The 17,215-nt window shown below is 35.9% G+C and overlaps 2 protein-coding genes and 1 pseudogene across 3 annotated transcripts; all 3 read right to left on the reverse strand.

Annotated features, from left to right (window-relative positions):
• Nucleotides 1-2,116: 2,116 nt before the first annotated feature.
• On the reverse strand, nt 2,117-6,321 carry LOC112021074 (F-box/LRR-repeat protein At3g26922). 2 transcript variants are annotated; one of them, XM_024053644.2, is made up of 5 exons: nt 6,170-6,321; nt 4,993-5,954; nt 4,674-4,817; nt 4,312-4,588; nt 2,117-2,312 (listed from the first exon to the last, which is right to left on the reverse strand). In XM_024053644.2, exons 2-5 carry the CDS (start codon nt 5,893-5,895, stop codon nt 2,308-2,310), a joined length of 1,329 nt encoding a protein of 442 aa, XP_023909412.1. In that variant the 5' UTR covers nt 5,896-5,954; nt 6,170-6,321; the 3' UTR covers nt 2,117-2,307. The 2 variants fall into 2 exon arrangements, with proteins under 2 accessions (XP_023909412.1, XP_065625530.1); XM_065769458.1 differs by having other exon boundaries at nt 2,275-3,717.
• A 4,660-nt stretch (nt 6,322-10,981) lies between these two features.
• Nucleotides 10,982-12,939, reverse strand: LOC112021067 (F-box protein At4g22280). Its single transcript, XM_065769457.1, has 4 exons — nt 12,025-12,939; nt 11,711-11,918; nt 11,423-11,592; nt 10,982-11,068 (listed from the first exon to the last, which is right to left on the reverse strand). The coding sequence occupies exons 1-4, from the start codon at nt 12,937-12,939 to the stop codon at nt 10,982-10,984; spliced, it is 1,380 nt and encodes a 459-aa protein (XP_065625529.1).
• Nucleotides 12,940-15,465: 2,526 nt separating this feature from the next.
• LOC136065796 (polygalacturonase QRT3-like) lies at nt 15,466-16,889 on the reverse strand (annotated as a pseudogene).
• Nucleotides 16,890-17,215: the final 326 nt, after the last annotated feature.

Below are 17,215 nucleotides of genomic sequence, written 5' to 3' on the forward strand. Positions count from 1 at the left end.
TTTGTTAAGACTCTAGCTTGTCATTCTTTAATGGGAAGACAACACCTTACCCAATAGAACAATGACACATGCCCACCTCTACTACTATTAAAGAATGAAAGTGTCGGAGAAGGAGTGAAGAACACAAACAAGAAAAGGAGAATGTATTACAAGCTCTCTCTCCCTCTCTCTCTCTCTCTCTCTATGGCAGAAGCCTCTTCCCACCTTCTCTTTCTCTATTATTTGCATTAATTCTCTCATCTCCCTCTCTCTCTCTCTCTCTCTCTCAATTGAAATATTATTGTAACTATTTTCGAAAGGTTTCCACATTAAAAACATGTGTATATTTCTCTTACACTTTTAATTTTTGCAACTTTACTTTTTCATTATTAAGCACCAAGTTCAATTGGTGTGTAAATGTTGTAATAGAAATCCAGTGCCTTATTAGATCAAGACTACCACGTACAACCACCACCTACCACCCCCCACTAATGTCCTTGATCTTCAGTTGCCAACCATCATTGGCCGCTACCATTGTCAGTCACGAATTTTTTAAATCTAAAATTCTCTTTTATTTTATTTTATTATTTATGTGCTTGGGAGATGAGAAAAATATGGGAAAGTAATAGAAAATATGTTTTCTATAACATTTTCAGGAATGCAACCAAACTCTTGAAGATATTTTTTAGAATTTTTTCAGAAACGCAACTAAACATTTAAAAATATTTTATGATATAAAAACATTTTTCAGAGTTTTTTCAAAAATATAACTAAACACTTGAAAATACTTTACAGTCGAAAAATATTGAAATGTTGGCCTAGCATGACTATAATCTTGTCCCTAATTCAAACAAATTGCACCATCCTTGATATCAAAGTTGATTCCCGTCATTCTTTTGGTGGTTTCCTAGTAGTAGGTAAATGAATGAGGACAAAGTTTGGCAACAAACTTGGTTGTAGATTAAAATTACAACTCCATTCAATGTTTTATTGGTTGTGAATTTTAACAAATCCACCATTAGATTATATTTTTTTTTTATATTTTCCATGCTTACAAATTTTGCAAAAGATCAAAGATTAATAACTATGTTATTAATCAAATATTTAAATTTCAAGTTTTTGTAATCTAAAATGATGTATAAAAAATAAATTTATAAATTGTATGGTAAATATTAAATAACATCAAAATGGAATTAATAACATTAGTAAATAACATCCGATTGGTATGAAATTTGATATATGTGTTAAGAACATAAAAAATATGCAATTCAACTATCATATTTAAAAAAAAATGTAATCATATTAATTTATTAGTGAAAATTATAGTCGCAGGCTACAACCGAATTTGTAACAGAACTTTGTCCAATGAGGAACTTGATGTCACCTTCCATATATTATCAAATATCAACAATGAATTGTTAAAGTTGACAAATTTCACTACAAGGTTTCACCAACATTCTACAACCTACATGAATGTGTAGCATCTACAGAGCATATTGACAATTTGCATCCAGGGCAACTTTTGCCCGTCTTCGATGGTGGGCCTTTTTTTTGGGGGGGGGGGGGGGGGGGAGGGGGGGGGGACAAACCGACCACTTTGGGCAATCATTGGCCCAAGGTCTGAAAACCCAACAAAATTGCATCGCAAATTCCCCTTAAACCCTCCTTTCTCTAATCTGCCCACATTAGTAACCCAAGTCCAAATTCAATATCAAAAATGCCGAATCTCATCACTGAGTGCCTAAACAAAGAACCCAAAGGCATCCCCATTGGAAAACCCATGTAATTCCCTCCCCGCAAGATACATTTGTTCTTGAGAGTTGAGAGCTAGATGCTAATGTATTGGTTTTATATACATGCACTCATTGTTAGTTTAACAAACAATTGCTGGGAATTATGATTTGGTGTGTGCACTGTGGAGTAACTGATTTAAAGTCCTTGGCCTAATCAAGTTCCTCTTCTTTGAATCACTTGGTTCAAGGTTCAACCAATTTCTACGTGGGTAATATTCGATTCAGAGAGGTATATTAAATAGTTCATTTCAATTCACAGAAAATATAGGTCTCGTCAATGTCGTCATTTCTTCATAAAATGTAAAAGAAGCGTACCCAAAAAAAAAAAATTACTCCAAGATGTCAATATGCAAACATAAGACCTAGGATTTTCATTTTAAGAGGCCACCAATAACTGAATTTAACCGCACAAAATAAAGCAAGCATGAAATCACAATAACCTGTTGGAAATTCTACATTTTAATGAAAGGGAAAATTGAGGGAAGAAAAATGGATTTTGGGGCTGTTGAGCACAGCAGATTCATTTATACACTCTTCAACCTGTTGCAACAAAGAAAGACTATCAGTGAGAACACCAGTGAAGTTGGTTAATAATTATTAATTAGTTCGTTTTAGAAGGAGCGTATCACAAACACTACCTTTTCCTGTAAACTCCAAAATAAATCTATTAACTTTCAAGTTTCAACTATTAACATCTAAAATGTGAGCATATAAGGGGGAAAAAAAAAAAAATAATGGGCCAAAAATCCAAGAATTCATGGGGAATAAAGCCTTCTAAGAGAGTACTTTAATATCAATTTTTGAAATGATCGTAAACATTACAAAAGAGATCTTAAGAAAGCTCAAAAGGTTAGAATCATTTTGCCAGTTGGTTGTCACAAAGCCAAAATATTATCACTAATTTCAGTTTAAGATAATCCCAAAACAGAGAACCTGCAAAATGTAGTAACAACAAAAAGAAATCAACACTGCTTTGGCAAATTGAGAAGGATCTAAATGGCCAAAGGAAACAACATTTCAACGTGCTCCCTTATGTATTTTGGATTGGTGTTAACCATCTCCTCATTCTTTGTCTAGTTGCTATGGATCTGTGGGCTATGGTTTTGGGTTTATTTGGAGAAAGTTGGGTTATGCCAAAGTCTGTTGTTCAGCTTCTTGCTTGCTAGCAAGGTCAGCTTGGTTGCCATTGTAATGGACATATATGGATTGTTGTTTCTCATTGTTTGATGTGCTGTATTTGGAAGGAAAGAAAAAGTAGATGCTTTGAAGATAGTGAGCGTTCTTTGCCTGATCTCAAGTTATTCTTTATTTAGAACCTTATTAGACTGGTTGTCAGTATGGAGAAACAGAGAAAGGGAAAAGAAAAGCTGAGAGAGAAGACTTTGATTTGATCTATTATTCACTATTTAGAAAAAATGATACAGCTTACAATCTGGAGAGAGAGATCCTATTTATAGAGGTAAATAAGAACGATCTAATCTGATACAACAACGAAATCCACTCCAACTAAATATGTTACAACAAACTCTTAACAGCTTAATAATAAAATAACCACTTGCTAAACTAAGCTGACTAGGACAACAGAGTTGATGACTAGACTTGGTGAATGTTGCTGACTAGATATGTTGACTGACTGCAGTTATTTTATCAGAAACAGCATTCCAAAATGCATCTATATTAGTTTTTATTTTTCTAGTTCTCACTAAATAAAGAATTTTAATTTAAAAATATCAATGATTTTATTCTCTCTCCTCTCTAACATCAAGCCCTTTTGAAATAAGTTTGGAGCTAAATCCAGGTTGTTGCCAAGCATCAACGTAACCAACATCTACAAGCACCTTCTCCATCTTGGCCAATTCAATGTCCTCAACCACCATCAACTTCACCAATTTCTTAATTCCATGCTCTCATTTCCAAGAACCTGTTTGGCCTTTGCTTGCATCACCTGTCAGATTAAAATGGACGGTTTCCACCATTGTCAAATACCTAAAGATTCAAGAGTTGCCTAATTTAGCTGTGGTACCTTCCTGGCACAGTGCAACCTTACACGGGCAACTTCAAAGTTTTGTTTTGTTTGCTGGATAGGCATCTTTAGTAATCATGGAGTATTTTTCATACATTGAGTACTTTTTCTGTTTTGTTTAATTGTTTCCACTTTCCTACTTGGTGAGCTCCAATTAGCTCAACACGTAAATTATTTTAAAGATCCGTTGGCATCTTGCATTGATTACAAAGAGTAATCATAATGGAGTGGACACTATAGGTTTCAAATCCTATAATATCTATAAAAATAAGGTTCCATACTTCTGTTAGAAGTACTATTTATTTGTTATTTGTTATATACATTGAGCTACAAGTCAGGTTGTCAACACAAATGTCATTGATACAGAGTAATCCAGCAAATCAACAAAAGCATAGATACACAGGTCGTGACCAGTTCAATAACTTCTCTTTCTTTCAAGTTCAAGTAAGTTAACATAGGCAATCATGATAACATTCATGAGAGACAGAGAGAGAGAGAGAGAGAGAGAGAGTATACCATTGAGAAGAAAAAGTTCACACTTAGAAGAACCCCTTGGTAACACTGAAAATTTCTTGAGAATTCGAGAATTTTCTGCCAAATCCAATAAACCAGTAAGAATTCCCATTTTTTCCAAGACTTTTGCATTCTTCAGAAAAAATTGTACGAATTCCAAGTCATGTTCCCAGCTTTTAAATTTTACTAAATAAATTATCCGAAGGCATGATTCTAGACATTTGGGAACATGCGGTGGCTCTGTCCAACAGCACAACTCATGTGGTCCATCAGTATCCACCTGATGAAAACAGACTCACTAGTTAATAAAAAAATCAAGTCTATATGAGAAGATTAACTACAGTAATCTTTTAAACCAGACTGACCTTATGAAGACTAAGTTTCTCAAGATTAGGAGCACTTTCAAGCAACCTTGGTAGTATATGCCATTTGCAGCATTTTACATCAAATTGCAGTGCCCTCAAAATATTAAGCATGGGAAGAGAAAAACCAAATCTAAGAGACTGCACCTACAGGAAGATAAAAACCAAAATGACATTATTGCAAATAGCAAAAGAAAGATTTAGCAATTATAGAGCAAGAAAGACTTAGAAATCTGATTGCCCAAACTATCAAATAAAGCATGAAAGTGAAGAGCCTACTAAGAATTACTAATTTACTAAGAGTCAAAACGAAGGAAAGTACCTTGGTATGACGTACTAACAAACTTTGAACTCTAGGGAGCTCTGTAAGAAGGTGACCGCGACTGTCATGTTCATCAGCTTGTTGCTTGTGTTCAGATAAATCAAAAGTCGCTTTAACAATGTTGGTCGTTAAACTATCTTGGCCAGATCCATCAAAGAAAGAAAGACACTTAAGACTCGGCGCGTCAATCTCAATTTTAAAAGGAAATGGTACTTTATTCTGGATGCAAAAAAAGAGTAATCTAGGGTGACAGATATTAATAGTCGTTACATCATCTCTTCGTACTCTCCCGATGAAAAATGTTATGAGGTTTGGGATACCAGTCAAGAGGCTATGAAACGAGTCCTCATTCGAGCATAATTTACTGCCAAGACGAAGATCCTTCAGATTCGGAAGATGTACAAATGAGGGACAATTGAGAACAATATCGCCATATAGTGTCACAATCTTCAGTGATTTGCAACCAAAAAAGCGACGAGGCAACTCAAATGGTTTTCTAAAAAGAAGCAAGAGTTCCAGCTCTTCAACGCCGTGATCCACCGCATAGCAAATCCACGAAGAGACGTGGAAATGGATTGAATCATCGAAAGAATCGAGCGCCAGCCGGAATTTCTTCACGGGAAGGGGCTTGCGGAGAAGCAAAACATTGCATACGAAATGGGTAAAGGTCATGCGGCCATTGTCATTACCAATGTCTTGGTTCCGAGTCACGGAGTGCTGGAAATCAAGAACGGTGATCTTGGTCCAGAGCAGCTTCCACGTTTTCGACAATGCTGATGTGGCAACGGCTTGTTTGGTTGGGAGGAGTGAAAGAATGTCGTAGAGAAGACATTCTGTTAGATTGCTAATCCGATCAACCTCAACCTCTTCTGCATATCTTTTTGAGTTTGATTCGGTGGCCATCAGATCAAAAGTCCAATACTGAGTTTGATTGATTCACTAGGGATATTATATGAGTATCCCTATATGAAAAATTTGTAACAAAACAAAAACAGTTTTAGCTATGAGTTTGTAATTCAACAATCTATAACTCGAAAACTCACAACAACAAATTAGTCAAAAATTTTTAGCATTTTGAAACTGATACGGTAAAGCAAGCAGAAATGAATCAATTAAGACAATTGTGTAATTGAAGAAAATCACATAAACAAAAACAAAGAGAAAAGCAAAGTGTGACCTGAAACGCAGAGAAAACGAAGACAATGGGGTTAGTCGTAGTCGGAGCCGGACAATGTGGAATTTAGGGTTTGAGAGGAGACTGCGGGAGTGAGAGAGATTTGGGCAAAGCTAACGGTAAATGATATTTTGAGGAAAAATTAAAAAAAAACAAAGGCCGAGAATTTATATATATATATATATATATATGTTTGTGTGCGCGCGCTTGTAAAGGTAAGTTTGTATTTTTACCCGCATCTTTGCATTGTAAATATGCGAATATTTTCACTCATACCTACCCGGTTTATATTTAAATATTAAAAAATATATATATTTTTTTATAAGATTTTGTTCTTAATAAAGCATGTGTGTAGGGCTGTCAATGCTCGACTCAACCCGCGAACACGACATGGGCTTTAAATTATTGAATACTCAATGAGTTAAAGAGCTTTCTATAATCTACTATTAAATATCTATAGATAAAACTCAACTTCCAATAAATATCATCTTCTAAGATGATCTCAATAAACAAAACATATTATTTGCATTTATTGTCGAAACACAAAAACAAGTAAACGGGTCAAAATGGGATTTTATTCATTTCTTACAAACTTTCTAGCAAAATGTTTCCTATCTAAAACTATTTAAGGATATGTCTCTGTTTTAAAACTTGATTTTTAAAAAATCGAGTTTCAATGTAAAACTCGATTTTTGGACAATCTAGTTATAGCGAAATGAAACTTAAAAAAAAAAAAAAAAAAATCAATTTTTAAAAAATTGAGTTTTAAAACAGGGGCATATTCCTAAATAGTTTTAAATAGGGGGCATTTTACTGAAAAGTTTATGAGAAATGAGTATTTTGCTATTTTGGCCCAAGTACACGTATATAATCACATCTTTTAACATTTATTCACTCCCAAAACATACATGGAAGCCCTTTTGAAATAAACTCAGAGCCTAATCAAGGTTGTTGCCATGCATCCATATAACTTATGACATCTACAAGCACCTTCTCCGTCTTGGCCAATAAATCAATGTCCACAACAAACATCAACTTCACCAATTTCAAAATACCATACTCTCAATCACTAATTTCATAATTCAATACTCGCATTCACCCATTTAGCCTTGCTTGCAGTGTAACCCAACAACGGTAACTTTCAATTCTATTTTTCCCTCATTTTGGAATAGCCAACTTTACTTGTCATTTAGTCATGGTAATTTATACATTTTCTAAAAGTATCAGGTAGTTATCAACTTTTTCAGTTTGGTTTAATTGTTTTCACTTGCCTTCTTGGTTGGTTCTAAACAGTTGAACACATAAAGGATCTTAGAAATGCATTGATATCTTAGCTAGATGGTGTTGGGGTACATTTTTTTTATTACACCTAATAATATTTAAATAACACCTATTTATTTTCAAACATCACCAACAAATTATTGGGTTTTCCTAAATATTTTTTGACTATTATTGTTCTAGCCCACAACCATTCTTCTTTCCATCACAAAATTAGGTTACAAATATAAAACACTACAAGACCCAACATTTTTGTAAAGCCTAATCCCAAATTATTTATTTTATTGAGCAAGTTAAAATCTCATTCTTTTTTAAAGCCCAAGAATGTTTATGATTAGCAATATTTGAAAAGCCTATGATTCAAATACATGGCAAAACAATTTTATTGATGGAATTCAAATCCATAATCAAAGCTTATGATTCAAATACATGGTAAAACAATTTTATCAATGGAATTCAAGTCCATAATTAAAACCCATGATTTAATCTCATGGCAAATTATTTAAAAGCTTAGTTCTCACTGGCAATATCAAAAAAGGCTAGTTCTCATTAGTAATATCAAGAAAGCCCAGTTCTCATTGGCAATATAAAAAAATGCCCAGTTATCACTGGCAATATCGAAAAAGTCCAGTTCTCATTGGCAATATAAAAAAAACCCAGTTTTTATTGGTAATATCAAAAGCCCAATTTACATTGACACTATTTTATTAAAAGCCCAAGATTATTAGCACTTGGCAAAAATACTATGTCATAATTATTCACTTAAGAGTCTGATGATGAAAAATGTTTCAATTTCTTAAACATTACTATAATCTATGGCAATTATCAGTTCTCAAAAATCATGGCAATCATCTTATAAGAGCTCTTGGAAAGTTATTTATCTTCAAATTATGATATTTATCTCATACCATATTATAAACCCATGGAATTTATATAGAACCTATGGTCACTATTTATGTCACAACTCTCATAATATTTATTTTCAAAGCTCATGGTTAGTATTCATCCTACAAGATCACCATTTAAATTATGACGTGATTATTGGGAACCACAAACATTACTTATGATATGGAATTCATCATTTCAAAAAATAGTAAATGTTCTTTACAAAAGCATTTTGAAGTAATTAAGCTTATGCTTTATTTTAAATATTACCACTCATTGCCCAAAGTCCCATTCCAAATATCTATCAAAACCCAAAATATTTACTAATAATAAGAGTCCATGAGAGATGCAAAACCCATGGAAATATGTGTCATTGAAATCCATTTTGTAGGTCCAAATATGCTATAAAAGAAGAATAAGCCCAAGTAAAAAGGGGATCAACACAACCCAGCCCACGTGAGCAAGCCTAATCCAAAGAACTCCAGCAAAGGCAGATGACTGAAATAGATAACCAGCTTCCTTCTTGTCCATTCTTGACCAAGGTCCAGTTGGACGCCTTTATAAGAGAACGAAATTTTTAGGAATAAGGTAGGGGCTATCCCATCAACTTTCTTTCACCCTCTCCCTGACGTGAATAGTGCCCAAAGGTTGTACTAGTAGTTGAAGTCTAATGGGAAATAGGACTTCATCACTTTCCTTAAGACCATATCTCCAGCGGAAGGGGAGTTATAACCAAGTTACCCAAGTCTTAACAAATCAATACTATAAATGTCAAAACGTTCAAGAAATGGTTCATGTGCCAAGCCCATGAATCCTAAAGGCGAAAAATTTGGGAATATGTATTTTGGAGGGCAAAAGGGGATCTCCAGGAAGCCTTTAAGCTGGCTTAAACTTTGACACCTAGCTTGGGGTGTTGAAGTCCTACTTCCTAGGGTCCAAATATGAGTTGCGGCACTAGCATCCTTTCTTAATGCCTATCTTAACCTTATTGGCTGAATATGACCTCAAAGATCCAAGCATTTAATGCAAGATTATGCTGATTTTACCCATGTGTGACATTGCCCAAAGAGGCAAGACAGCCCAAAAGAGAATCCACCGTTTATAGCCAAATCCTAGGATAAGCAAGCTTGCCATTCTGCCTCCTGACTAGTCCTATGTTTTTGGACTTTTGCTAATTAATAACCCCCTAAACTCCACTATAAAAGGATATGCACATCAGCCCACAAAACACACACAAACCCCTTCGGAATATCTGTCGTTCTTGCCACTTTGCAACATTTTAGCTAGTAGTTAACTCTCCTCAACTCATAAATCATTCCCCTTAGCCCATACTCACTTAGCCTCAGACATTCCCTTTCATTTTCTCATATTCTAAGCCCACAAATGCTTCCTAATTAGTCACAAACAATCCTTTACCCATTAAAGACTTAGTTTTAGCATTAACTGTATCATACCATCACAAGCGTACATACTCACTCACTTAGTTTTAGCATCCCATTCATGCCCCACATATATATTCCCCAAGAATCTTAGGTCAATATTTGTTGCACTGAGCTGGAATCTCTCTCCCTTCACACCATGCCAAATAACCTCTTTCTTTTCACCATAGAACCATTACTTTTTACTTTTTGTTTTACCATTGAAGGATATAATGTATTTGTAACAATGTAATTCTTTTCTCATATTGATGTAATGATGGCTGAAAGTACAATAGACCCCCCGACCAAGACACACAAAGACTTTCAGAAGTGAACACTTTATTGAATCTGTATGATAATTGACTGCTGGACTTTATGTTTAATTTCACCCTATCGCTGGAGAATTTATTTTTCTTGTATTATCGAAACAAGGCCACTAATCTACTAATTAACTATTGTGAAGTGTTTTATTGCACTTTGTTGTTATTTTGTCAAGGTGCAACCTTTACTTCTTGCTTGAATAGGCTTATCACTACATCGAAAGCTTTTGGGCACCATCTCAAGAGCTCATAATTGAGTTTCGGCTTGACTTTCCCATATTTTGTTTGAAAGAATTAATTTTCCCCTCAACAGATGGTAGAAATTAAAAATTATAGACGCTATAAATTCCATAAATTGTTTTTTCTTGATGTAGCGGAAGTTACAAGAAATCAAACATGTTACATTCTGAATGGAAAAATAAATTAAATACATTAGCTTCTAAATGAAAACCTCGAATCCACAAGGGGTTCCTTGAATCTACAAGACTATAAGGTGATAGGGTTCTGGAATCTACTAGAGAGAAATAGACAAAGTATGTAATTTTATAAATCTAAAAAATCTGAACTGCCCTAGAAGTTACAATATTTTTAAATAGTAAAAAGAAACCATAGGGTGGCTAAGAAAATGCTTAGAAACCCTAATTCATGCTAATCACGTAATTAGGTGCAAAATAGTAATTTTTGCCAAAAATAGCAAAATTGAAATATTGCGAAAATTGAAAATACAGGACCTTATTCTGATTTTTAAATTATAAGTTATTAAAGAAAAACAAATACTACTATAAATAGCAAAAAAATTGTTTTCAAGACTTTAATGAAGGATTTTGCGTAAATTTAGGTGACGTTCAAGGCATGTGAGTTTGGGTTAGAATGCCATTGCCCTTCAACTTGCCAAATTTCATGCAATTCCGACATCATTGCCCGATGGCCTTTACTGACACCTCCTTGATCTTGCACCATGACTTTTGGTGCCCTAGCTGCTCCAAAAAGGTCTTTACTGCCTGTTCTACATCATATCTGCATTAAAAAAGAGATAGTTTGTTACTTGCATTAGAAGTACACTCTTAAGAGATTAAAGTACTTTTACGTGTTCTTTGTCTTATCCGATTTTCTATTACAGTACCACTTTTTCTCCATAAATTTATTGGTGTAGCAATCCAATCAAATCAACCAAACCATAAAAAAACAGCTTGTGGTGAGTCTGGTAACCAGTTAAATAACACTAGGTCCGTAATTATCAACACAGGTAATCATGCTTTTATGTATACATACAATCAAAAACCATCTTAAAACTTAACATAGGTAATCATGATGAAGTAAAGTTCAATATAAAATTCATGGGAGAGATATAATACCGTAGAGAATTTCAGTTCACACGTTGAAGAAGCCCTTGGTAACTCAAACAATTTGTTGAGAATACGAAATTTTTTCTTATAACTCGATGAGCCAGAAAGAATATCCATTCTTTGCAATACTTTCGCATTCTTTAGCATATATGTTATGAGTTTCAGTTCATGTTCCAACCCTTTAAATTGTCGTAAAGAAATTGTCCGAAGGTGTGATTTGAGACATTTTGGAACATTCACTGACTCTGTCCAGCAGGACTCATGTAGTCCTTCTGTATCCACCTGATGAAAACAGACCCAGCAGTGTGTAAAAAGCCAAGCCTAAAAGAAGGTTAGCTGAAATAATTTTCAAAACCAAACTGACCTTTAGAATAAGGTTCTCAAGATTGGGAGAATTTTCAAGCAAAATTGGCAATAGATGAGAATTGCAGCATTTTACTTCAAGTTGCAGCCGGCTCAAGTTATTATAAATGGGAAGATCATTTGCAGAAGCAAAACTCAGAGACTGCAATAACATTATTACAAAAGAAAACAATAAGCTAAAAGAGTTGAGGTGAAAACAATCTAATAGAGCATGAAGTTGAGGAAAGCAATTTCAAAAAGGAAAGCACCTTGTTATAACTCAATGCCAAATTTCGAACGTTAGGAAGCGCTTTGAGAAGCTTGACAATGCAGTCATCGACATTTAGTTGATAGAGTTCAAATAAATTAACATTCGCTTCAACTACGTTGGTTGCTTTTCGCACCGAAAAATCATGGCAATTTGGAATGTTTAGAATCAGAAACTTAAGACTCGGCGCATTTATCTGAACTTCACAAAATCTAGCATCTTGAACTTGATTGTCGATGTCAAGATACTCCAATGTTGGGTTATTTAAAATAAAATTGACATTATTGTAAGGTCGATTCAATACGTGTAATCTCAAGAGGTTTGGGGAACCAATTAAGAGGCGATGAAAAGAGTCATCATTTGCGTACTTGATTTTTTTAAGATAAAGGTGTTTCAGATTCGGTAGATGAACAGAAGGAGGACAATCGAGAACAATTTTGCCACTCAGTTCCAAAACCTCGAGAGATCCGCAACTGAAAAGACTACGAGGCAACTCACAAGTGCTGTTTCTTTTAACCAGGAGGTCGAAATTGAAAAGACTATGAGACTGAGGCAACTCACAAGTGATGTTCCTTTTAACCAGGAGGTGGAGTTGTTGGACACCATGCTCTATTGCATAGTCAACCCATGTACGAACATGGCTCCGATCAAAAGAGTGGAGTACAAGTCGGAATTTCTTCACAGGAACTGGTTTGCGGAGAGACAAAACTCTGAACACGAAATCCTTGTCTCCGAAATCAAGAATGGGGAGCATAGTCCAGAGCTGCTTCCACCTAGTTGACAAGATTGATGTGGCGACCGCATGTTTGGTTGGGAGGAATGAAAGGACGTGGAAGATCAGAGAATCCGGTAAATCACTGATCCTATCAAAGCTTGCGTATTTTTGTTTTTTGCAATTTGATTTTGATTGGGCCATCACTTCTGGTCAAGGTTGGACATGATATCAGTAAATAATCCAAAGTGGAAAAAAAAGAATTTGTTACAAACTACATGTTTTTCAACAATCAACTGATTTTTGCACTTTCAAACACATGCCAGGAAAAAGAAAACGGTGTAAAAGAACAAAAACACAAACAAAAAGGACACCAAAAAGACCAAACAATCGATGAACTTCATAATCATACCAGTTGCTGTGACAAGAAGAAAATAAAATATTTGGAGGCACAGAAGAAGCGGAGGCCGAATTGAAGGAATAGATCAGTTGTGAAAAAGAAATAGGGCACAAGTTTTAACACACTGTAACTCAGGGATGGACCTACATGGCCCGGCCCGCCCTGATATTCCAAAAGAATTTTATTTTTTATTTTTATTTTATATATAAATACGCAAGAGATTACCACCAAAAGAATCATCTTTGTCTTCATTACAGAGATAACTGCGAAAATAATCGTCTTCATCACTAAGATTGCCACAAAAAGAAGGGTATGGAGAGGTGGTTCTTGGCGGGGACAAGTTAGGTGGGGGATGGGGAAGGCAAAGAGAAAGAAGGGGGAAGGGAGTGGGAACGGCAGAATGAGAGAGGTTTGGAGGGAGTGGTGCCAACTGAGAGGGAAGGGATTGGATGGGTGGAATGGCGAAGAGTGGTGGATGGGTGGGACTATCAAAAACAATGGAAAGATCGGGGGGGATAGGCAGAGGGAGCGTTGGTTGAGTGCGGCTGAGATCAATTGAAGAGAGAAAGGGAAAATAACGAAAGAAAGAGATGGAGAAGGGATTTGAGTTGTATAAGGTTGAAGGAAGGAGACAGAGAGAGTGTGAGTGACTGGTGTGGTTTAGGGATTGAGCATTTTCATTTTGAGAAGTTTTGGTTATGGTGGGAAATAATTACTGTTTTGATAAAAGAAAGAGAGGAAAATATAGCTCAGTCCATTAACGGGAGAGTGGCTAACGTTTGAGTTAACAGGAGTTATCTCTTGAATTTGAGTTTTAGTGGGTGGGACAGGTGTCACTCTTTGATAATGACACGTCACAGTTTGGAGAGACTTCCTGCAATTCAGATTGCAAAGAAACTTTCTCCTTTTGTTTTTGTTTTTAATTCTTGTCTTATCAATGTTAAGTCAATTCAAAGGAAGAAAGGGGGAAAAAGTATCAATCTTAAATTCATAAAGAAAATGATCAAACTTTGCATTGAAGCTCATTTTAATACAGTATTTAGCCTTGTTTTCCATAATTTCTTTCAATTTTCCTTGTTCCAATAAGCCTTAAAAAAAAAAAAATCCACTATATTTATTATGTGCATTCAAAGCTAATGATGAAAGCGACCAACTCTAAGAGCATTCTCATCAAGTGTGTCAAATGCCAAATATTTGGCATTTGGTGTATTGGCATTTGACACACCAAACATAAAAAAACCACTCTCATCAGGTGTTTTAAATGCCAAAATATTTGGCATAAGTGAATAGTACGTTCTCAAATATGAGAGCGTACGAATAGAAATGCTATAAATGTTTAATATTTTTTTTATTCTCTTTTCTCTCTCCTCTCTCATCATTTTCTTCTTTTCTCTTATTTCTCATTCTACCTCAAAGTCTCAGACATCAAACCTCTCCAACCCACTTCAATCACTCTTTTTTCTTCTCACTCTTGTTGCTTTTCACTCTTCCTCTCAGCCTCGCCGCGCCACCTCCTCAACTTGATACCAATCTCTGTTGTTGTGATTTTTTTTTTTTGGTGCATTGATTTGATACCCGGTTCGACAGTGGGTGGGTTGAGATGGTAATGGGTGGGTCAGTGGTGGTGGGTTGCGATGGGCAGATTCAGTGGTGGGTGGGTCGGCTAGTGATAGGTGAAATAGTGGTGGTGGGTTTTGATGTGCGTATTCAGTGGTAGGAGGGTCAGCCTGTGGATGGGTTCTGAAGGATGGGTCGGCAGTGGGTGGGTTGGCAGCTGCAGTGGGTGGGTGTGTGGGATGCGGTGGGTCAGTGGTGGGTTGTGTTTTTTGTTTTTGTTTTGGTGGTTGTGACTGAGTAGTTGTGGGTTGATTTTCATGGGTTGTGATGGGCTGATGTTGGTGGGTGGCGGCGGTTGTGGGTTGATTTTGGTGGGTTTTTTTTTTTTTTTTTATTTGTTATAAGGTGGTGTTGGTGGATGTGGATTTGTGTCGGTGGTGGTTGTCGGTGTTGTTGCGGCAGTGGTTGTTGGTGGCAGTGCTGGTTGTGCCATTGTTTGTTGTTGTTGATGATGATGATGGGAGGGGTTAATATATTATTTTAATATGTTGGAAATATTATTTTAATAGATAGAATTGAAGAATAAAATATCTAATGAATGAGATTTTGTAAAATAAGATGATAAAATAATAAAGTAAAATTTTGATGTGTTAAAATGACATTTTTTTTATAGAAGAGCTAATATGAATGCTCTAAAGCATTTCAAAATCAATGCAAACACCAAAAAAAAAAAAAATAACAAATGAGATGACATGATGTTGAATTGAGTCTCCCTAGTCCCTAGTGTCTGTATCCAATCTAGTGAGCCCAACAGCCTCAGACCAAGCAGCCGAGACGAGTTTTTTGTTGCAGAGTGTGGGTTTGAAATTGGGTCCGGACTCGCACTCGCCTTTCAACCAGATCGGGATCTCGGGCAAACCCGAATCGTCGAAGCTTTTGGATTCGGGCCAGACACCCGTGTCTAAAACTCCGATGATGATATCGTTAGAGGCTTGGTCAAGGACCCGAGTGTCTGTGACAGCATTATTGTAGCTAGTGGCCTTATTGTAGCAATGTACCCCAGTTAGTGTGTTGGCTTGACCCGAAATTATTATTCCTATAGCAGCTGAAAAAATTACCACATCTGTGACAGCATTATCATTGCCCATTAGGGTTATTGCAGTACCAGAGAAGTTCCTTTCGCCTTAATCTCCACCGGCAGTGATGTGTTGGCCGAGAAAGGAGTTTCGTATGTAGGTCTCACGGCCACTTTGGACTAAAATCCCATTAGTAATGAAATGGACAATGTAACAGTTGTCTATGCTAGTTCTAAGTGAAATTATGACCGCAATGCCTCCACCCCTGTAGTTTGAATCTAACATGAGGTCTTTGAGGGTTATGTACTCATAATTGTAAGATGATGATGAAGATAGCTGTGCATCCATCGAACTCTTTCCGTTCACTTCATTCTTGCTATTCGATGTATTCCCTCTATCAATGACCCTTCACTTGGACCTTGAACTGCATCTGATATTGCTTTACGGATTGCTTCTGTGCTGTCCATTTTCCCTGTTGGATCTGCATCGCATGATGTCACATGATACACACGTGAACTTGATACAACCTGCTCCACCATCATCACAAGCAAGAATATTAGTCAGGACTATGAAATATTTAGCCAAGAAATGACAGAATTAATAATGTCCTGTGAAATTAATAGACCAGTTTATTGGCTAAAGTCACTATTTGTTTCACTTTTAAACAAATAAGCTTGTCAAATCGTACATATGTAAAATTTAAAGATTAATGAACAAACTATATCAACCAAGAAAGAACCAAAATTAGCTGAGAGTTATAAGAGAAACGTATCGTTAGCGGTGGCTGCTGAGCAGCACTAGGAGAGGGTGAGATTGATGGTGAAAGTGCAATCGAGTCATGCCGGACAAAGGAGGCCTTAAAAGGCTTGCATTTTGCGCATTTGGTCATGATAATGACCACCAGAAAATTGACCCACCTGGGTTTGCTCTCCATAAACATGAATTAACAAGAAACTAAAACTAGCCAATCCCATAAACATGGACCATAGCAGAGCTTTTCTTGCCATTGTTGCTCCCTGCTCCTTCTCTCCTATATATGTAAAAGACAAGAGGTTGAGAGAAAACCTTACCACTTTATATAGGCGTGAGAGAGATAGAAAAGAGAGGGACTTGTGGGACATGCTATAACTAAGATTTGATAGGAAAATGGTTAGAAAATTATTCATTTTAGATCATACACATGACGCCGACATTGGCTCTCTTTTATATTTTTATACGTGATAAATGAGAATTGCCTTGCGTCATAGGATTTTGATTCTCTCTCTTCCCTGACTGAAAGCTGTTACCAACTGTAACAAAACAGAGATGAAGAAAACAAAAATCTATGAATGCAGAGAGAGAATATTTGAGAGAGAAATTGAGAAACTTTCTCTTAATCTTGTAACTGAATGAATCTGTACATGATATAAGGTTATATACACCTTTGTACCTAAACTCCCAAAACAGA

The sequence above is a fragment of the Quercus suber genome, unplaced genomic scaffold (assembly GCF_002906115.3).
Source record: "Quercus suber isolate HL8 unplaced genomic scaffold, Cork oak 2.0 scaffold_1168, whole genome shotgun sequence".
In the NCBI taxonomy this organism is placed as follows: Eukaryota; Viridiplantae; Streptophyta; class Magnoliopsida; order Fagales; family Fagaceae; genus Quercus; species Quercus suber.